At 42.0% G+C, this 22,200-nt stretch overlaps 1 protein-coding gene across 3 annotated transcripts in view; it reads right to left on the bottom strand.

Moving 5' to 3' along the window:
- The window catches only part of USP53 (ubiquitin specific peptidase 53), a 70,472-nt gene that overhangs the window by 26,441 nt on the left and 21,831 nt on the right, over positions 1–22,200 (bottom strand). For all 3 annotated transcript variants that reach the window (XM_006112603.4, XM_075929815.1, XM_075929814.1), the window contains exons 4-13: positions 16,161–16,295; positions 13,076–13,189; positions 12,905–12,987; positions 9,996–10,101; positions 9,114–9,260; positions 7,262–7,411; positions 6,587–6,758; positions 4,820–4,969; positions 3,417–3,563; positions 2,378–3,104 (exon numbers count right to left, since the gene is read on the bottom strand). In XM_006112603.4, coding sequence (XP_006112665.2) covers positions 2,378–3,104; positions 3,417–3,563; positions 4,820–4,969; positions 6,587–6,758; positions 7,262–7,411; positions 9,114–9,260; positions 9,996–10,101; positions 12,905–12,987; positions 13,076–13,189; positions 16,161–16,295 — 1,931 coding nt within the window. The remainder of the gene's footprint in view (positions 1–2,377; positions 3,105–3,416; positions 3,564–4,819; positions 4,970–6,586; positions 6,759–7,261; positions 7,412–9,113; positions 9,261–9,995; positions 10,102–12,904; positions 12,988–13,075; positions 13,190–16,160; positions 16,296–22,200) is intronic.

The raw sequence follows: 22,200 nt of genomic DNA, 5'->3' as shown, positions 1-22,200 counted from the left end.
ATTCGAACTAGTGGGAGGCTAGCCCTCCCCAGGTTTCCCTGGTGGCCACTCTGGCCAACACTAGGGAAACTCTATGCCCCCCTCCCGGCCCCGGACTCCTTAAAGGGGCACGGGCTGGCTACGGTGCCCGTGCCAGGTGCAAGCCTGCCAGCACCCAGCCAGCAGACCCTGCACCTGGCACGGCACAGAGCCACCCACCCGATGTCCCCCAGCCCACCCCCTCTTCCCGGGACCAGGCTGGCGGCTCCCGGGAGCTTGCCCTGGACCGCAAGAGGCGGGCACCTTCCTGGGCTAGTGCGGACATCGTGGACCTCGTCCACGATCTCCGCACTAGGCACAGGAAAGTGGCCGGCTAGGGCAGGAGAGCTGCCAGCCTCGCCACCCAGGAGCAGGTGTGCATGAAAATCAAGGGGGTCCACTGAGACCCCCGACCCTGAGCCCTGAGCTTACAATGGCCGTCCTGGGTCAGACCAAAGGTCCATCTAGCCCAGTAGCCTGTCTGCCGACAGCGGCCAACCCTAGGGACCCTGGAGGGGATGGACCGAAGACCGTGACCAAGCCATTTGTCTTGTGCCATCCCTCTCTAGCCTTCCACAAACTTTGGGCAAGGACACCACTCCTACCCCCTGGCTAAGACTACTCCATGGACCCAACCTCCATGACTTGATCTCACTTCCCTTTAAACTCTGTTCTAGTTGTAGCCTTCACAGCCTCCTGCAGCAAGGAGTTCCACAGGTTAACTATTTGCTTTGGCAAGAACAACTTTCTCTTACTAGTTTCAAGCCTGCTACCCATTCCTTTCCTTTGGTGTCCTCTAGTCCTTCTTTATGGGAACTCAGGAAGAACTTTTCTGAATGCACCCTCTCCACCCAACTCCTGCTTTTAGAGACCTCTATCCTGTCCCCCCTCCGTCTCCTCTTTTCTAAGCTGAACAGTCCCAGTCTCTGTAGCCTCTCTTCATCTGGGACCTGTTCCCAACCCCTGATCATGTTAGTTGCCCTCCCCTCTCCCAGCCTTTCTCTTCCCCTCTCCCACCTCCTTTTCCCAGTCTCCCCCAGTTTTGTTCAATAAAGACAGAGTCAATGTTGGAAGAAACGTTATCTTTATTTTGTACATCAATAAGAAGGGGGGCTAGGGAAGGGTAAGTGGAAGGAGGTGAGGGAGGAATGGGGTACGAGCCCCTGATGGGGAGGACTGGGCTGGCTCTGCGGGCTTCTGGGGGTGGAAGCTCTCCTGCAGCCCCCCAATTGCCCCCTCTCCCCAGATGGCAGCCTGAGACAAGTGCAGCCGGGCTGATGGCCGAGTGCTGTGATGTGCCCAGTGTGGGTACTCCGGGCAATCCAAGCCAGGACTGCTTTGCAAGCAGGGCACCCCTGAGAACTGTCTGTCCGGGGTGGGGGTCGGGACCCTTTAAGCGCAGCCCTCGGCTAGCCTGAGACAGCATCTCCATGCTCTAAGTCCTCCTCTGATTCCCTGCCGGCACTGCTTCCGGCCATCCTTAAGCCCTGTTCAGAGTCCACTCAATGTGGACTTGCTAGTTTGAATTAGCAAAACGCTAATTCGAACTAGTTTTTAGTTCTAGACGCGTTAGTTCGAACTAAGTTAGTTCGAATTAACTAATTCGGACTAAGTTAGTTCGAATTAACGTTGTAGTGTAGACGTACCCATATAGTACAAAACATTTGCTTTACAAACACTAATTTAGAGCATGTCTCCTTACAAAATGTACAAGTCTTACTGTGTAAGCAGAATATTCTATTGATGAGCAGAATACACAGTTGGTTCTCCATGTTATCAGTGATTAAACAAATGATGTGAATGTGAAAGGTGATTGTCAATCACATCTTATGTTATTTGGGAACAAAAATTGCTTAAAATGCCTGTGCATTTACATTATAAGATCTTTCAGGCACAGATGTATTTGGTGCACTTTACACAGTGAACTGCAAAATGTACATCTAGAGTTCTACATAAATAAAATATTTCATTCTAGATTATATGCAACATTGATTTCATACCAATCTCACAGATTTGTCTATTAATCTTCTCAAATTCTATTCACTAAGGGCTCGATTCTGCAGTCCTTACAAGACTCGAGAATTTAATGAGAATTTTGAACAGTGTTCATTGCACTTATATATAAAATTCATAATTAAAAAGTTCATTTGATTTTGCATTTGTTTCCTACTCAACCCTTCCGACCCTCCAGGAACAAACTTCAGCTTTTCTTAGTGTTTTTACAGATTCTGTCTACAATAAAAGATGGAACGTTTCACATAGTAAACTTAACCCACAATCCAGAAAACACCACATAACATTAAGACAATTTATACTGGCAAAGGCTCTTTTGTATGTTAAAGAGTATTTTTAGCATTACCTGAGGGAAACATTTTCTTTAATAACCTTGATGTCCAGCGGGCTGGTTCCTTCAACAACAGGTGAATCCAGACTGGCAGATCCATTGCTGATATAATCACTACTTTCGTATCCAGATTCAGTTCTTTGCATCTGCCAATTATCAGTATGGACTCTTCTCTCTGTAAATCCTTTACTTTTCTCAGTATTTCCTTTTCCTTCTGAATCCAAGGAACTCCGGCTCCCTGTCTCCTGTTTTGTTTCATCTTCATAGATAGTCATTAACCCTTTCTGGGTCTGGTTCTCTTTTGGCCAAACGTTAAAGCTCTGCTCCTTTTCATGTTTAGGTTTACTGCCTGGATTTGCCTTATGTCGTGGGCTATGCTGCTGCTTCTCAGTTTCACTGAAAATGCTGTCCACATTCAGGGTCTCTCGCATAGGTTTCCAACCTCTGTTTCTGCTTCTGGTGACACTTCCTTTGTCCCTAGAGTCTTGGCTGCAGTCTGTATCATAGCCAGTGGCACTGTCAGCCCTAGTCCTGCTCATCATTTTCTCCCCAGCAGGAAAAGCTTCTGTTTTATTTGACCCTAACACCTGTGCAGTAGGCCTTGTTTGGGTCAGTACTCTTTCATGTTTATAAGGTCCTCTTCCCTGGCTACCATACTGGCGTTGATCAGCATAGGGTCTATATCCATTTCCGGCAGGAGGGGATCCTGACTTAAAGTGAGGGTGGTCATCCCCTATTAGATCTTGTAAATGAAAAACAAAACAAAACAAAAACCTCTAAATAAGTTCTCCTTCCAGTACATTCTTTTAATAAAAACGTCCCTGTCTGACTTTTTTTTGCCTAAGACAGCTATGTATTCCTGCTATGCCATTACAATTGAAGAAACTACACCTCAAATGCCATATACTTGAAAAAGGTCTGTAAAAGTAGAGACTTTGATTTTAGGTTCTTCCTTTGTCAAAAGTGGCAAATTTAGCATACAACTGACATTTTTAATCTAGACAAATTGATATTTAAAAAAAATCAAGCTTTAGATATGACAGTCTAAGTGTACCTCTGTGTCTCCCAGAGTCTCTTCTTGGTCCTCTCTCTGCATCTTTTCTTAGGTAGGATGGAACGTTTTTCATATCAATTGCCTTCTGAGCACACTCTCTGGAAATGTCCTTCAATTTGTCCTTTTGATCACTGTATCCTAACTTAACTGCAAAAATAGTCATTATTACATCTTAAACAGTTGTTTATTATACCTTCATTTTTCAGATACTAGTAACAGAATTACATACAAATATTATACCATCTTTTATTTATCTCAAATTTTAGAAGCCCAGAACATTCTGCACAGAGAAAACCTTAATGGATTTAAATATAATACTTGCCTGAAAGGAATCCTTACAAATGACAAGGTATAACATTTAATTGACAAAATGTGTACATTATGCTTCATGAAAACAAGGTTTATTTGTAGGTGTGAACATATTACACATTTTCCTTTAGATCTAAAGAATTAACCTTTAGGGTTAACACGAAAACACTGAAGAGAGAGTTTAAATACTAATTATTGCATCTAAAGCAAGGCTCTGTTTTTGAGAATGCAACTGAGTTTCAATAAAGAATCTGTTTCATTGAAATTGATGCTTCCCAATCAAAGAGCAGTGTCCATTTTTATGTCACCATTAGTCTCAAGTGAGTTAGTAGCAAGTTGAACATTTTTAAAATTAAACAACAACAATAGCAGCAGCTAACAAGTCAGGCTTCAAGATATATGAAGAAAATAATTTTAGCTAATATCTATATCTTCTAGACGCTAGTAGACAAGCGGGGGTAATTAGCACAGAAGAGAAATAAATCTCAATTAAGCAGTACCAGTTTCTCCTAGCTAGATCTTTCCTTCTCTTACTGGACTTTAAGGTGTAAGCCACATTGGCAAGGGGAAAACTGCCTGTAACTCAACAAGGGAAAAAGAGGTGGAAGTGAGGGCAAGTTGTGTCTTTCCTGCATTGGCATCATCCAATGTTGACATCCTGATATGAGAATTTTGTAATCTGTCTTAACTTGAAAATCTGATTTATATATGAAAATGGACTGATGTTTTAACAAATGCAGTAGAAAGACACTATGAAAAGGAAGTGACTATTACTACTTATGCTTTCAAACACATGATAAGAAAAGATTAAAAAGCAAAGAATTACATACAACAACTACAGGCCAACATACTATAATAGGAGATTTTATAGGGGAGAAAGCAGTGGAGAACTGGTATGTGTGTATAGTCAGAAAGTGATTACATTCAAATATCATTTTTCGTATGTCACTTAATCATCCTTTGTGATTGGTACTGAATTCTCCACCTATGATGGAACTTTTTCAGAACAAGCTTTGCAACCAAAGAAAATGTAGCCAAACTTACACAGCTGAGAAAAAAAAGTTAGTAAATTGGATATTTAAGTAGGTACATACCTGGCCCTCTACCACTACTTGCTTGAATATGGCTTCTACTAAATGGTGAATTGTCTGTCTGAAATTTTGTATTGCTCTTTTGACTAGCACTCTCTCCAAATCCATTCTCTTTTGTGAGATCTGATTTTGGAACAGCTGGCTTCTCAAATCCTATAAAATTACACAATCTTCATAAATGAAATTATTGCTCATTTACATCTTGACCACATTTATTTTTAATTTCAAGAATTAAAAAGTATAGTTTTGGATTACTTTAAATGTTATATAACAGTTTACTTAAGATTTTTTGTAACATGTTACACATTCAATTTCCCAGTATAAACATGGTGATGATGTTCATTTCTGATTGTCTTCCTTGAGACAATCAGGTAGCAGTTCATGAAACAAATGGAAACAGGCCAAATCTAATTTTGCAGATACAGGCAGCAAAGGGGGAGGGGGCAAAGAAGGCATTTGAAAGCGACAGCGCCACACAGCTGAGCCCAGGATCAGCTGTGCGGCGCTGCATGCGTAGAGCCCGGGATCAGTTGGGGAGCCCTCAGCTGTCCCTGGCTCTGCATGGCATTTCAAAGCAGCAGAGCAGCATGGAGTCTGGGATCAGCGGGGGACTCTGAGTCCCCCACTAACCCCAGGCTCCATGCTGCGTTGCCAATCTGAAATGCACAAGAGCCCCCACTGGGGTCTCTTTGTGCATTTCAAAATTGGCACTTGCATGCAGTCGAGTCAGTGGGACTTCCTGCTGGCCCTGGGCTGCACACGGAGTTCCACATTCCTCCTTTGAAATGTACAAAGGGGCTCTTGTACGTTTCAAAAGGAAGAATGCAGAAGTGTCTATCTACTGGTCGATGGAAATTCCATCGACTAGTCAATTAACCGCTAATTAACATCCTTAAGCTAGATGGACCTTTGGTCTGAACCATTAGGGACTTTATGTTCTTAAACGATGACCACAGTTCCACCATCTTATACTGGAAACCTACTGACTGTTAGACTTATCTACATGCCTCTAGCTTCCACCCAAAACACATTTCCCAATCAGTTTTTTACAGCCAGGCCCTAACATACAACTGGATGTGCTCCAATCCCACAGACCGAGACAAACACCTACAGGATCTCTATCAGGCATTTTTAAAACTTAAATACCCTCTCAGGGAAGTGAGGAAAGAAAGAGATTGGCAGAGCCAGACGAGTACCCAGGCATCAGTTTCTTCAAGACAGGACCAACTAACAAAGTAACCGAACACTACTAAGCATCACCTACAGCCCCCAACTTAAACAGACCACTCTATTAGCCTCATTTAGCACACTCTAGTTGACAAGATTTCTCCCCCTCCCCCCTTCCCTCTCCCATTCCCCTCTTTTTCTGCTATTTATTTGTAACTCTGGACCCTTTGTTCCGTTTATCTGAAGAAGTGGGTTGGGACCACAAAAGCTCATGATACTATCAACATTCTTTATTAGTCTCTAAGATGCTGCAGGACCATGTTGTTTTTTAATTTTTTTCAGTTACAGACTAACATGGCTACCCTTCTGTGTAATTTTAGTGTGTTTTAGCCATTAGTGTTTTCATAGTTAAAAAATTTTTCTAGTTAGGAATCCTTTATTCATGTCTCAATTCACATTTACAACAAAACATTATGTGTAAAGTATACACACACACGCTATCAAAGACGTTTAGATAATTTTTCATCAAGGCACTTCAGAACTTGACAGCTAATTAACTCCTGATGCTGGTCATGTTAATGATATTAGTCAAGACTTCATTACCCAAATCATCTGCATTTCCTCCAGCTGCTTTGTAATGAGACCAGTGAATGGTATGTTTAGGGGCATCCTCTGTGGATACAGCTGTACCATCTGGGTTAGCATAAAACAACAGCAATGGCTGAAAGTGACACCGAATGCACTTGGAGACCACATCTTTCCATTTTGTTCCAATCTAATAAGAAAAAGTCCATATTTTTGCAAATATAAAAATATCTAATACTTCAACTCCATTATAAGCATCATAAATAAACTGAAGACATTACACAAACTGAATATCTCATCCTAGAAACACAATTATAGAAGTAATACTCATTTTAAATTTATGCAAGTTAGAGGAGAAAAGCAAACATTTGCAAGCTAATCATCAATACACTACAAATATAGCCATCAAGAGTTCATCATATTAATTATTAAATCTATTAATATGATTTTCTTAGTATGTTCAATGAAATTAATGTTCATTTTAGAAGAGTGAAGTTGTGCATATATTTTTTACTTAAAATTGACTTGTCAGACTATTTTTGTTAAACTAAGGAAATTTGGTTTGTGTTTTAAGTTTGGCAAGAAAAGAATGAATTAGGCCTAAAATGTAGGAAACAATATATTTTGGGCACAATAGACCATTTAAAAAAAAATCAAGGTACTTAAATCTACTAGCAGTAATGCAAAGCCTACCTCTTTGACATTAGCATCATCAAACAGCACCCACTTGCAGCTCTTGGTATGAAAGGCAAAGGCACAATAGTGTCGGCTTGTGTAGCAAATCATCCCCACGAGAAAAAGTTCACTATTTTTGGCCTGTTCATCTGTAACTCTATAGAATAGCTGTAAAAGTGATTATGTATAGATTAAAGAAAAATACATGAAAGGATAAAGTTAGATTCAGTTAACACTAATATTCCATAGCCACTATTTGTCTGAAAGCAATTCCATGAATATTAAGTTTCAAATTAATAATCTACAATACTGAAGATTTAGAATTTAACCAATTTTACCAATACTTAGGATTTTAATACTCACATTTTATCACTAAAATATGTATATACACAGTTCCAAAGCAATATTTTAAATATTCAAAAATACTTCCCAAATATGTAGGTTTGTTTAGTAGGACAATGCTTTGTGAACAAATACATCAACATTCTAGGAATTTTGTAGCTTAGTGGAGAAGCTGGGTAAGATTTTGTTGGTATAGGAAGTTATTCAATACTGTCACTTCCTAAGTATACTGTGTGAAAAAGGTCTCAGTTAAAACTGATTAATGAACACAATTTTGTTAGGTTTCTCTCACATGGATGAAATGCTGGTCAAACAGGAATGCTGGCTAGTGACCACTACGGGGACCTGTGCTACAACACTGAAGGCAAACAGATAGGCAAAAGTTATACAAGAACCTTTTAACTACTTCCTTCCCTTCACCACAAATTCTAAAAACCAGATTTGACAGACTATAGATTCAAATCCTGGTAAACAAGCCAGCCCTTCAACTTTCCAAAAGAAAATTCCATTATAGTATTGGAGAATCTCTGGGGAGTATTTGAAAAGGGAATATATGCTTTGTGTGGGCATTCAAGACTCCATGACACTTTTGATAAGGAAAGAGCTATGCTCTAATGCCTTTATCAAAATTTACTTTTACATTTGTATAGCATGCTGTGTATCATTTATCTATCTGGCTGCTGCTACTTTCCATTTTTAAAGAAGGTATTTTCAGTGGAGAATCTGTATGCACAATTCTTAGAGACAAAGTCCTTTATATAAATAATACATATAAATGATTTAAAGTTTAGGTTCCAAAGTCAAGCACTCAAAAGTTAAGAAATGTCAGAGTTAAGGTTGCATTCATGTTTTCTTGTGTTTGTCTGTATTATGACAGGAGTTACATAAACATGTAATGTCTAAATCTCAGCCTCATTCTGTGTACATGACGACCCGTGCTCAGGGAACTGATTAATCTCTTGTGTAATGAGACATGGAAATCTGCAGGAGCATCTTCATTTATTGCAGAAGTTTTATCTACATAAAAAAGGATGGTCTCATGGTTAAGGCAGCTGAATGCCACCCCTCAAAAACTCTCCCAAAGAGTACCTACGTGATACATTGGAATCACTTAAACCAAGCTTTTCACAAGCAGCCACTTAAGTGTTCATTTCCTGGGTACTCAATGCTCATTAGACCTGTGCCTTCAACATATACAGTGCTATAAAATGCACCAACTTGTCTGAAAAACAGGCCCTCACCATCTCAAGTTAGCAGACACTTGACAATCTTGCCATTACACTCAACACCTCAGTTCCCCAGCCATAAAATGGAGCTATCACCACTTCATCCCATAGGTGTTTTGTGAAAATTAATAGATTAGCTCACACAAAATAGATCAGGGAATATATTTAAGTGTTAATTGTAATTCTAAAGTTAGTTGTATATAAAGTTATTTCAAGTAACAAAAGATATGAAGAAGGGCATGACCATGGGGCATTTGCTATTTGGACTGAAATTTTGAACAAGACCGTTTTAATTCAGATACCCCAGGAAGATAAAGTTGTGTTGCCAGATTCCGTATGACATCTTCTGTCAGGTCAGAATGTTCTGAATCCCAGACTAAACCGATTGTCACAATCTCAGGACAATTCATGAGAACACGACGGATTTTTATTTTTTGACCACAGTTACTCTAGAAGAAAAAAAAGAGAGAAAAGATGGAGCATGCCAAAAATTAAGAAAATTAGAGTTACTGGGTGACCAGAGTAAAAATAAAGCAGTTTCACAATTCCTTCTAAACCTCAAGTTTAAATTTAGTTATTTCTAAACTGACAGTAGCAATCACATTTTATTATAAAAACACAAGATACATCTTGACCATGTCATCTCCAAAGTCAGACAGACTTCATACACCCTCCCGCTATGGCAAATTTCTGAGATGGAGGGCTTTGACTTTATTATAATTTTCTTCTCTCTGATCCGTGCTGCTTTGTCAATATCTTGGATTCTTCTGGAATATTTCTCAGTAGCTCTGAAACAAACAGTACTAGAACAAGAAGGCAAACACAAGACAGAGAGAGAAAGGAAGGCAGGCATAAGCAAGAAATAAGAGGAAAATGTACATGAAGAACCAGATGGAAGACAGCCTATTTTGTCAAATCATATCAATACTAAACACATTAAAAGGAAGTTGCATTTAGTCATTGAGCTTTATCAAGTTCAACCAAATTATACGATTTGTTAGTAAGTGAAGAGTTTTAGCTAACAAAACCCAGCTGTTGATCTAAGAGTAGATGCAAGTATTTGTATGTTCAAACCTGAGCTGCACACAAATGCTGTTCAAAATATGACAGACTCTGAATACTAGGAAATTATCCCCTATATACAAATCATAGAAATATAGTAACTGTTTATTCTGTCTACTTACAGGACACTTCCTAAAGTCATCAGTAGTATTTGCAGCCTGTAGCAATTCTGCAAACATTTCCGGCTTGAAACGCTCATGCCTTTCCATCATTCTGTCAACTTCGTTGCTGTAAATATGAAATAGGAATACATTTAACTAGAAATCACCCACTTTAATAGTAAACAGATTTAAGCGCTCACAAGAAATCTCTCAAAAATTTAGCATGGCAATGTATACCTAAAATGTAATGAATGATTGCCCAGTTTTCTTAACTGATATTTACCCTTTTTTTCTTTAGTGAATTTAGTTCTCCTGAAATGGTAGCTTATCAACCCTGAAAGCCCTCTACCCAGAGAAGGTTATAATGTGGACTGCAGACAAGCAAGTTTCCCCACAATGGCACTGCTATGTGCCTCAAACCTGACTAGAATGATTATATTACTAGTAAAAGGGCAGTTAAATTGCTAGATTATCAGATGCAAAACATGGGTACTCTGATGTTATCAATCTGTTAGGAACGATAGTTAGATCAACTCATTTCATGGTAAAGAGACTGTGGAATAGCAGAATTTTTGTACTGAATTTCAGTAACAGGTTAAAGTTACTGTCGGCCTTGATAGAAGCAAAAAGTGAGTTAACATTAATTGTTTTCAATCATGAAAGGAAGATAATGCAGGGAGTTTGCTCAAGTTTTCATCTCATTTCCGCACAACAATGAGTTCCTAGTACACCTGGAGAACATTTAAAAAAATGATGTGACCTATGTACGGTTTTATTGATGTACGGAGAAGGCTGGAAGAGTTTATTTTTATTGTTTGTTGAGGGATTCCTTATATTATAAAAACCTCAAGAAAGCTCTCTCCCTCAAAAAACTAAAAAACAAAAAACAAAACAAAAAACCCCCACAATTAAACAGCCCCACTTTCAGATAAATCACAAAAGTTGACCAAAATAAACCAACACAGAGACATGCTGGAGATACTTCTGCAAAACAAAGGAGACCAGACTTGACAAATGTGTTGATATTTCTAAAGCTAAAAGTCAGAAAAAAAAGTTCTCATACCTCAAGGAAAAGCAAAAGAAGAAAAAAAAATACGACAAACTTTCGATCTGGCATGCAAACTATCTATCTATCTATATAAATACTATCTATCTATATATATATATATATATATATAAAAACACAATTTCACTTAAGAATCCACCATCTTTCCTTTTCACCTGAGCTCACAACCTAGTTATTTTCAGCTCCTTTCTTCACAAAAGTAAATCTGGTTACTTCCCTCCCTCCCCCATTTATAACTTCTCCAAAAATCCATCAGTTTACTTTCTATTATCATGACTAAAACTTTGTCTCGTCCCGCTCATCTCACTCTTCAAACTACTGAAACATGCTTCTCTTATATTACCTTCCTGCCTTTTCTGTAATATCCCAGAATACATCCAATTGTTGCTAGCAGACCAGCTTGTCTGTTGTTCTAACAAATATATCGAAACACGTACGCAGGTTGGAGCTTCCTGGTCTGGCACTCTTGGGACCTGACTGGTCCCAGATGAGGGATATTACTGGGGGCCAGAAATGAGCTTCCCTGGCTCCTGCTGCCATCTCCACCCCCTGCCCTGCTGCCCCATGGGGCTTCCCAGCTCCCCAGATAGCCCAGCTGGGTCACACGCTGGGCTTCCCATGCCCCCTCCCTCCCTCCCGCAGACCGGCTCTCCCTGCACAACCCAACTGAGCCGCATGTCGGCCTTCCCAGTTCCCATCACCAACACCCGCTCAGCTGAGCTGCACACCAGCAGCTTTCCAGCTCCCAGTCCTATGAGCAGCCCAGGTGGGCTGCACACTGGCCTCCTGCCCCCCTACTCCTGCATCACCTCCGACTTCAGTCCCCTCCTCCCTGGAGCATGCAAGGACTCTCTGATCCTGGTACATGTTGACAGACCAGAGAGTCCTGGCATATAGATGTACAACCTGTACAATTATCAATAAAGAATTTGAAAGAGATACAGTAATTCGTGGTAGAGCAGAGGAATTTTTTGCATTACTATTCTTATTTTAGTTACCATAATTTTTCCATCCTTCTCAGAAAGCTAATTCTATTACGCGATTGATCCTTCTGCAGCAGTTAGGTTTGCCAGGTGTCCAGTATTCACCCGGACAGTCTGCCATTTTTGCCTCCTGTCCGGTAAAAAAATTCAGAGAATACCGGACACCTAAAATGTCTGATATTTTCTGATTTTTTTTCCCCGGCCAGGAGGCAAAAATGCCGGGCACCTGGCAACCCTACCAACACACAGCGCCCGGCCTCTGCCTCCCAACACCCCCAGCCCCCATGCTTTCCTGGTTCCGCAAGGCTGCCGGCACAAAAAGGCTGCTGACCAAGGCTTCCCCTGGATCTTAGTGCTCAAGCTCTCCCCTGTTCCTATCCCTGCACTCACTCTTAAAGGGAACATGCTGTTTTGTTTTAATTTTTTGGGGGGTGGGGAGGGTGGCTCAACAACTTTGGTCTCCTCCCCCCCCCCTTTTTTTCCCCCCCTTCAACAGAATTTTTTCTGGTGGGTGTTTTTTTTTTTTTTTTTTTTTTTGAGGGGATGGGAGTGGGGAGGGGGGTTCAGTATTTTTTTTTCAACCATCTGGCAACCCTAGCAGCAGTCAATGACAGATGGAATAAGCACAGCATGAAGTATTTTGTATACTACTTGAAAATTAAGGGACAGTCAATTTAGATTACTTCCTTTTTCATTGATAGGCTAAGCAGAAGCCAATCAATACCAATCAAGTCCTTTCTATGTTCTTTACTATCTAAAATTTGTATACATATTTGGAAAATTTGTCATATGTCAATTTTAGCAAAGAAACAAATAGGAACATTTATTGCATTTTATGTGGAGGGAGAAATTGGACAGAGAAATGATAAAAAGGAACTTACCACAAGGCTGTTGTAGAAATATAGCGCACAAATTCTGTAAAAGGCAAGGGATCAGATGATGCTCCACAACTACGGCATACACACTGCAAATAAACAAGATTTTTTTCATTTTCACTACTTCACGAAATTGGCAATAAAACAGCAGAAAAAGCTGATTCACAAAGATCTGACCTGTTCATATAGTGTCATAGCAAACTTCTGATGAGTGATGCAGGATTTAGAAGTGCACATGTCTGTTTCACTGCTTGGCACGATGTGGAAATGAATTCGCTCAAGTATATTTTCCTAAACAAAATGACGACATTTTTAAATAGATGGATTTTCATCTCTTATCAATTCACTTTCTGTAAATACTACCAATAGTGTGTTACTCTGGCCAATTCTCCTAATGGCTTCAGGAAATTTACTTCCTAACTGTTGGCAGGAAATATGTATTTATCACCGTCCCAGTTAATGGCAGCCTATATTCTCTTCTCAGACAGTTTCTAATATTAACAAAATAGAATGAGAGCTAACAAGTGGCCTTCAGACATGCCGTCTCCTTTGTAGAAAGTCAATTAAGCTGGAATCAAAGTTCACCTTTCTGCAAGAAGTATCTTAAGGATATGCCTACACTGCAATGTAGACCAATACTCAGACTCAGGCTTGAGTCCAACCTCCATTCCACTTACATGCAGATCTCCAGGACTCAGCCCAAATGTGCTAGAATCCTTCAATGATGTTGGGTCTGAGCCAGTCAAGCCAGCAACCAGGGTTCAAGCTCTACTGCTTTGTCATGTAGACAAAGATCCCTCAATTTGAGTTCCAGAAATCTCTCAAAAGTATCCCACAATCATAGAAATATGGGGCTGAAAGGACCTCAAAAATCAAGTCTAGCCCCTGAGCTGTGACAAGGACCAAGTAAACCTAGACCACCCTTAACAGGTGTTTGTCCAATTTGTTTTAAAAGACTCCAACAATGGGACATCATGACCATCCTGGGAAGCCTATTCCAGAGCTTAAACACCTGTGGATGAGGCCAGGGTAGTTATTACCACAAGTAACTAGCTGAAAATGTTGCTTCATGGCAATGCTCTTCTCCAGAAAGGTGCTTATTAATCAGCTGCGAAATAGCTAGAAACTGAGGAAATATCACAAACTTTTCAGCAAGAAGGGTCAATGCTCAAGTTGTCTAACAACTAGGAGGTAGAGCTAGTCAAGCTACAAACAAGAGGAATGGTAGTCCAGTTACAGATTGGGAATGCTCCTTGCAGAAAAAAAAATTTAATTCCAGTAGGCCATCACATTAATCAAAATGATTTTAAGCTTGATACCAATTGTGTTAATCGACACAAACAGCATCTCAGCAATCAGTAACTATAATAAGTTACTAGATCACTTTCTTTCATGCAATCAGATACCAAATCAATGGATTAAACACAAGGAAGCTTTTCTAAGCCATCTTTTCATTGTTTTTCAGAGCATGAGAAACATGGCCAATTCCTTAAAATTCAATGGCGGTGTGCCAATTTACACAAGAACTTGGCTCCCAAAGTTTCAAAATGTCTAGTGCCATCAATTTCATTATGGAATATGAAGCAGTGGTGACAACTTAAAAGAAGTAATCAGTAATTTGTTATAAAGCTGCTCTGAAAATCCTAACCATATCGGGACAGTCACATAGCACTACATAAGACAAAATGTGATTTATTTTCATTAAGGAGCTTACAATCTACGTCAATTTACAAAAAACAGAAAGTGTAGAAAATATGTCAGCAATTCTCAAATTTGGAAAACGTAGGAGTTGAAATACAATGAAGATGCAAGTAATTCACTGACTCTACATTACATTAGAAACAAACAATTTTAAGCTATTGGAATTTTAGTGTGCCTCAACAGAGATGACAGGATCTACATGAATACTTAGGACTAAAATTTTTTCGGTGATTTCCCAACAACGTTCTGAGATTTAGATGACACCATGGTAAAAAAGTCTGCATGTCTGTCTACACTCACATTCCCATAGTTGTTGCTGGTACTGCTCTGGTACTAAGCCAACAAAAAGTGGGTTTCAGAAAAGGGTCAATGTAGGTAAGTCCAAAGACAGACATATTAAGGATGTTAAATTGTGGTTACCTAGCTAATCATATAGTTGATACAATTTGTATTGACTATATGATTAGTCAATAGGACAGCTCTGCAGAGCTGCAGCTCCAGAACCCAGCTGGAGCCGGGAATAAGCATTCTTGGCTCGTGCTGGCTACAGGAGCCACTCGCGCTGCGGCTCTGCATTTCAAATGTAGCAAGAGCAGCCAGGCTCTTACGTTTAAAATGCAGAGGTGCAGTTCCTAGATCAGTGTGAGCCAGGACTGCTTGGTCCCAGCTCACGCTTAATCCAGCAGAAAAGACCAGAGCAGCCCCTGCCTGTGGCTCCTATTCCCCCTCCCCACCTTTGCTGCCTCTCTCTGATAGCATAAGCTTAATTGGACAGTCAAATAGTGACTCAACTAGAAGCTTCCCTCCCCCCTGCCCTTCCTGCCTCTCTCCGATAAAGGCAACAAGGGGGAAGCAACTAATTGAGTCACTATTTGACTAGTCGCTTTTACATCCCTCAGACATATACTCTCATACTTCAAATCTATGATCAGCAAGCAGCATTTCATGTTATGTAATATTTTAAGTAATTATCTTTGGTGGACAACCCTCACATATTGAATGAATTAAACACAGGACAGCTGACTATTTGATGTGGCCAGTGAAATATTTCTTAGCCATTTTTTAGCCATTTCTGTTTGTAATTCATGGATGAACTATGACACAGTCATTAAACATAATGAAAATGTTAGTTTCTTTCCCTGTGTCAAGCACATTTCATTGATCAAGAGGTTATTTCATTACATTAAAATAGCAACTCAGTTGGGTAGACTGAAGAGCATAGTTCAAGTCTTAGAACTGCTGGCTGGGATCAATGCTCTCTCTGTTTTTAACAGGTTATTTTGAAATTTTTTTGTGTATGATGGCACTGTGAACTGGAGCTTGAGGGGGGGAAAAAGTCACTGGGAAAGCATGATGTCCACTCAGTTTAAAAAAAAACAACCCCCAAACACTGTGTTGTATAAAGACTCTTCTAACTACATACAATACATCCTTCAGGTTCTATTCTACCACTCTACAAGAGTAAACTGTCAGAGCTTAATGTAAGGAGCCAATTTTGCAATGTACAAAACAAACCTAAGAAAAACGCCTAAGAGACAAAATAACAATTGTAAATACTCACAAAGCATTCTGCTGCATCATCCATGAAGCCAAGTTGAAAACGCTGTTCATCTTTAAAGCTTTCAGCCAAGGCATGCCTCATATTATCTGACGGGAGTGCCTTTTCTCGACTGTGCTGAAACAGTGCAAATATTGTCTGAAAGAAAATGAAATGACTGATGGTATCACTGGCATTTTTTTTTCATATTAACCTTGCAAAACTGTGTTATTCACTTTAGGCAAGTAAAAAAATGCCATTACCCTTCCTAAAAATAAAACTACTGTAAATACTACGGGAATATACATACACAACACTTTCAGTAACATATTGCATTTGTATATTTTGAAATTAACGGATTGGTTTGGAAGGAAACTATCCCATTTCTGCATTTTGGTTGAGACATGATCCAATATACAGTTTACTCCTATCAAGTTGAGACACAACCTTACTGCTAGGAGGGCAGTATAGTTTGTGATCTGTAACTGCAGGGATGGAGAGGAGTAGGCCTTTCTGCCCATTAAGTCCAAGTGTTTCCACTCCTTGTCATATGGGGTGGTCCTGGTGGCAGTTTACTTTCCCTTCTGGTTAACAGCATCTATAACCAAAGAGTTCGGGGAGAGGGTGAGGAAAAAAAGAAGTTACTCACCTTGTGCAGTAACGACTGTTCTTCAATGTGTGTGTTCCCATGGGTGCTCCACTGTTGGTGATGGGTGATTCCCAGAGCTGCAGTACAGAGCTTTTTGTAGCAGTTTACAATTGGGCTACACATTCACAAGAGGTACTTCTCACCGCTGACAGTTGGCACCTGATGCAGCAGCCTGACCTCCTCCCATCCAGTTCTTCATCTACGCCCGAGCTACTAAGACACCGAGTAGAGGGGAGGGTTAAGGTAAGTAAGGGTGGTGGAGCACCCACGTGGGCACACACTTTGAAGAACAGTCATTACTGTACAAGGCGAGTAACTTCCTTTTCTTCAGGTGATGTCCCCATGAGATGCTCTACTGTTGGTGACTACAGAGCAGAATTCCGTAAGGATGGTGGGTCTTGGAGTTACAGCTGAGCAGTGGCTACAGTGGTGCTATCTTTCACTGCTGTATCAGTTGCTATTTGAGGCATGATAGCATAATGTCTAGCAATGGAGTGGTCAGATGACAATGTGGCCGCCTGGTATATGTCCTTCAGGGGACACTGTTCAGAAAGGCGGTGGATGTCGCAGTGGCATGAGTGGAATGTGCTCTAGGCAGAGCTGATAAGTGTTTATTCTGAAGAGAGTAGCAATGTAGCATACAGACTATCATCAACTTAGACATACGTTGCGTTGAAATGGGAGTGCCCTTGGAGTGGTTTTCGAGGGACAAGAAAAGACGCAGATATTTACAGAACTGCTGTGTTCTATCGATGTAAAAGGCTAGAGCCCGCTGAACGCCTAAGTTGTGCAGGGTAGCATCTCTGTGGGATGCACGAGGCTTCAGGCAGAATGTAGGCAGGACTATGGGCTCGCTAATATGGAAGGAGGGGCTGATCTTAGACATGAACGATGGGTGCGGTCTTAAAGTAACTTTGTCTTTTGTGAATATAGTATATGGAGGGCCCACCATGAGAGCCCCTATATCACTAACTCACAGAGGTGACGGCCACCAACAACAGCACCTTCATAGTTAGGAATGGGAGTGGGCAGGTGGCCATAGGTTTAAAGGGAGGCCTCATGAGACAGTCCAAGACTAGATTTAGCTCCTAGGAAGGTGCTGGTTTCCTGCAAGGGGGGTAAAAGTTGTGGAGGCCTTTCAGGAATCTCTTTTGTGATTGGGTGGGCAAACACAGATGCTCCATTGCTGTGCTCATGGAATGCGGTGATCGCTGCTAAGTGAACCTTGATAGACAAGATGGATAGGCCCCCATTTTTCAGATGGCATACATAGTCTAGGATGAGATCGAGGGAGGCCATACAGGGGTCCATCGGTACCTGTTGGCACCAGGACATGAACCATGTCCACTTGGGCAGGTAGGTCCTTCAAGTGGACGGCCTCCTACTATGAAAGAGGATGGTTCTCACTTGCTCTGAACATTGAGATTCGGCACCCTGGAACCATAAAGAAGCCAGGTGTGAAGATGTAAGGTGTGGGGTTGGAGGTGAAGTAGTTTGTCCCTGTTTCGAGACAGAAGGTCGCGTTGAGCTGGTAGTGGGAGAGATGGTTCGACTGACATGCGCTGAAGGTACAGGAACCAAGTCTGTCTAGACCATGATGGGGCTATTAAGATGACTCGAGCCATGTCATATTGAATTTTCCGCAGGATCCTGGGGATTAGTGGGACTGGGGAAAATGCATAGTGTGCAGGTTTGTTCCAAATGATTAGGAAGGCATCACCCATAGATTCCTCGCCCTGTCCTGCTTGAGAGCAAACTCGGCAACACTTGGAATTACCTCTGGGTTGCAAGAAAGTCTATTGCTAGATAGCCCCGCGTGTGGAAGATAGACTCCGTAACCACTGGGCGTAGTTCCCATTCGTGGTCTCTGGTAAAACTGCAACTCAAAGTGTCAACAACATCATGGCAGACTCCAGGTAGGTAAGATGCCTTGAGGACAACCCCATGCCAGATGCACCAGTTCCAGAGCCAGATAGCTTCCACACAGAGGGATTGAGAATGAGCGCCCCCCTGCCTGTTTATGTAGAACATAGTCATTGTGTTGTCTGTTAGGATCCGTACAACGCGGTTCGTAATGACAGGAGCAAAGTGTCTGCACATGTTTCTGACCACTTGAAGCTCGAGGAGGATGTGCAACATAGCTTTGTGTGATGACCGTCTTCCCTGAACTTTGTGCCATTGCATATGCACTCCCCATCCTATTAGTGAGGCATCTGTGGTAATTTGTACTAATGGTTCAGGCTGTAGGAAGGCAACTCCGGCAAGGTGGTTGTGGTGCGAAGTCCACCATTTCAGGAAGTCTAGTACACATGCTGGAATGACGACTCGCTTCCCAATAGGATGTTGGGAAGGTTTGTAGACAGAAGTCAGCCAACGTTGCATCACACGGAAATGGAGATGCACATACTGTACAACATACGTAGTGGCTGCCACGTGGCTTAGCAATTGAAGACATATGTACAGTCGACGGTGGGTTCATGATTAGAGAAGTCGCTAAGTCCCAGAGTGCGTTGAATCATTGGTTTGGTAAGTATATTCTGGCTGATATAGAATTGAGGCGAGCTCTGATGAATTCGATGTCTTGAGTTGGTTCGCAAGTTGACTCATGTTTATGATGAGTCCGAGATAATTGAATAACCTTCTGGACTTGGCTACTATCTTGGATGTCTCTGCTCGTGATGGCCTCTTGATGAGGCAATCATCAAGATACAGAAAAAAGATGACCCCCTGCTGTTGAAGATAGGTACTCACAGTAGCAGCAGCCTTCGAGAAAATGCAGGGGGCTGAAGAAAATCTGAAGGGTAGGACTGTGTACTGAAAGTGGTCATCTCCGACCGTGAAACGGAGGTAACACCTGTGCAAAGAATGTATCGTGATGTGCAAGTTCACATATTGTAGGTTGAGGACTACAAACCAGTCTCCTTTGTCCAGTGCTGGAATTATTGAAGCCAGCGTGACCATCTTAAAATGCTGCTTGTGTCAGAATTTGTTTAGCCTGCGAAGAGCAAAAAAAAATTCAGCCTCCAACCCCATCCACTTTTGGGTGAGAAAATAGGTTGAATAGAACCCCCTTTCTTTATAGTGTTTGGGTACTCTCTCTACTGTGCCTTTCTGGAGGAGGCAATGGATTTCTTACCCAAGAAGGGTCTCATGAGAGGGGGTCCCAGAAGAGGGACAGGGGGGAAAATGGAGGAAGTGATGTGAAGGGGATGGGGTATCCCATGTGAATGATCTCCAATACCCAGAGATCTGATGTTACTGAGGCCCAAAGATGGAAAAAGGGGCGCAATCTGTGAGTAAAGAGGCATTCCTGGCTTACTGCCACTGCATGGTTTTAGAGGTCGGGCAAACCCTTGACCAATTCCTCAAATTTACTGTTTGGTCTGCAATCCGAAGGAGCGTGCTTGAGGTGGGCACTTCCCTGGGGTCACTGCCTGGGTCAGTTATACTCGTATGGTTTTTGCTGGAGACGGTTGAAATAGTTGTCCCTATTTCTGTTATAAGGAGTGCATCTCTTTCTCCAGTATGGTGGTGTGTACATGCCAAGCGTGGTACAAGATTCCTTGCTACTATGCAGGATCTCATCTGTGTTCACTGCAAAGAGCTTTTGTTTATCAAAAGAGAGATCTTCTACTTTCGTCTGTCACTCTTTAGGCACCCCTGCTGCATGTAGCCAGGAAGATCTTCTCAACACCATCATTCTGGCCACTGTATCCACAACATCTATGGGTGCTAATAGAGCAATGCAGGCGATGGTGTGTCCCTCATGAATGATCACCTTGAGAATTGGCCTCTTGGAGTCGGGTAGATGTCTCATGATTGGGTCTTGTTAAGACTTGGGTGCCTTGTTTTGTCGTCTTTAAAAAAAAAAAAAAAAAGTAAAGAGGAGTGAGGGAGTGAAGCGGGGAGTGAGGGGAATCAAAGCTGCTGCCACTGAGATCATCTGTCAGCTGGAACAGCGTGTTCTCTCTCTGCCATTTTTCTCTCTGAAGTTGTATCACTTTATTAATTAAGGGAGATAGCCCATAAGGAAAAGCAATTAAGTAGCAAGTATGACGAAACAATGCCTGAGGCAAGAGCGATCAGAGCTCCGTCTGTGACCAGAGGGCGGTTGAAGAGGAACTTGGGGGGGCGGGAGAGAGTCAGGCTGCCGTGCAAGGCGCCAACTTGTCAAGCAGTGTGAGGAGCTTCCTGCGCGTGTGCAGCCCAACTGTTAACTGCTACGAAAAGCTCCAAACTGCAGCTCCGGGGATCACCCATCACCAACAGTGGAGCACGCACAGAGACATCACCCAAAGCAGCACAGAAAAATCAGCCTCTTGCGGTGCCACTTAGTATTCCCTGTCTGATCTTTTACAGACTGGCAGGGTAGTGACAGGTGTCTGCCAGATGGCTTTGGCAAGGTCCATCAGGTCTGGGTACATTGACAATGCCAATTTTGCTGAGGTAGAAACATGCAGGATGCTAGTTAACTTGTGCTGAGTCTCAGACAAGCTCACATGGGAGACCTCTAGCCTGTCCGCCACCCACTTGTATAGTTCCTGAAACAACTTGAAGTCATCTCCTGATGGGGGTGGAGGAGGCATTATAGGGTCATCAGGTGACGAGGATGAAATATGAGTGGGAGGTGGTGAGGAAGCAGAAATCTCCTCATTTTAAGCCAACTCTTCCTCCTCTTGGAATACAGACCTGTCGAGGGAGGACAGAGATGGAGCCTGAGATGTACCGGGGGGTGGGGTGGCTGAGGCTGTTGTTGCTGCTGTGCTATATATCGTTCAGTGATCCCAATAGGGCCAGATGGTGGGCATTAGAACAGAAGGCGACAGCTATTACGGTAGTTGCCATTGAGGTGGTGGTTGGGATTGCTTAGGGGAAGAGTGCCTAGGGGTATGAGTACCCACTACAGGCTCTTCATCCTTATCACTGGAGAGCCTCATCACTGAGCCTGCTGGCATGGAGAGGCTACATATGGCTGAGAATGGTGTACTGTCAGTACCAAGGTGATTCCCAGCTCTTCAGAAGTCACAAGGTTGCAGTGCCATAGCTGTCGGTGCTGGCAGGGATCTGTGGTGCTGTTGGTGTCATATGTATACGTTTCTTCAGTGTCGGGTGAAAGGGGCTTGGTCAATGATGAAGGTCATAGCTTCTTCAGTGCCAACATCAAGTCGGATGGTGCCAGCAGTGCCAACTTAGATTTTGACTTGCTCAGTGACTTAGAGCTAGTCTTAGGGAAGCCTTTAGACACTCAGGACCCGTTGGTACCTGACAGTCCCGGCACCTCTTTCTCCAGTGCCTTAGTTGCAGCTGGTGCCAGAGGGATTTCATGAGGTGCTGCCCATTTCTTTGAAGAGGATTCACCTCTAGCTGCTGAATGGACTCGCTTCCTGGACTGCTAGTCTTAAGCAGAGTCCTTAG

This window comes from Pelodiscus sinensis, chromosome 5 (assembly GCF_049634645.1).
Source record: "Pelodiscus sinensis isolate JC-2024 chromosome 5, ASM4963464v1, whole genome shotgun sequence".
NCBI lineage: Eukaryota > Metazoa > Chordata > Testudines > Trionychidae > Pelodiscus > Pelodiscus sinensis.
Note: the sequence above shows the minus strand (reverse complement) of the source record. Positions and strands in the feature narration are given on the sequence as shown.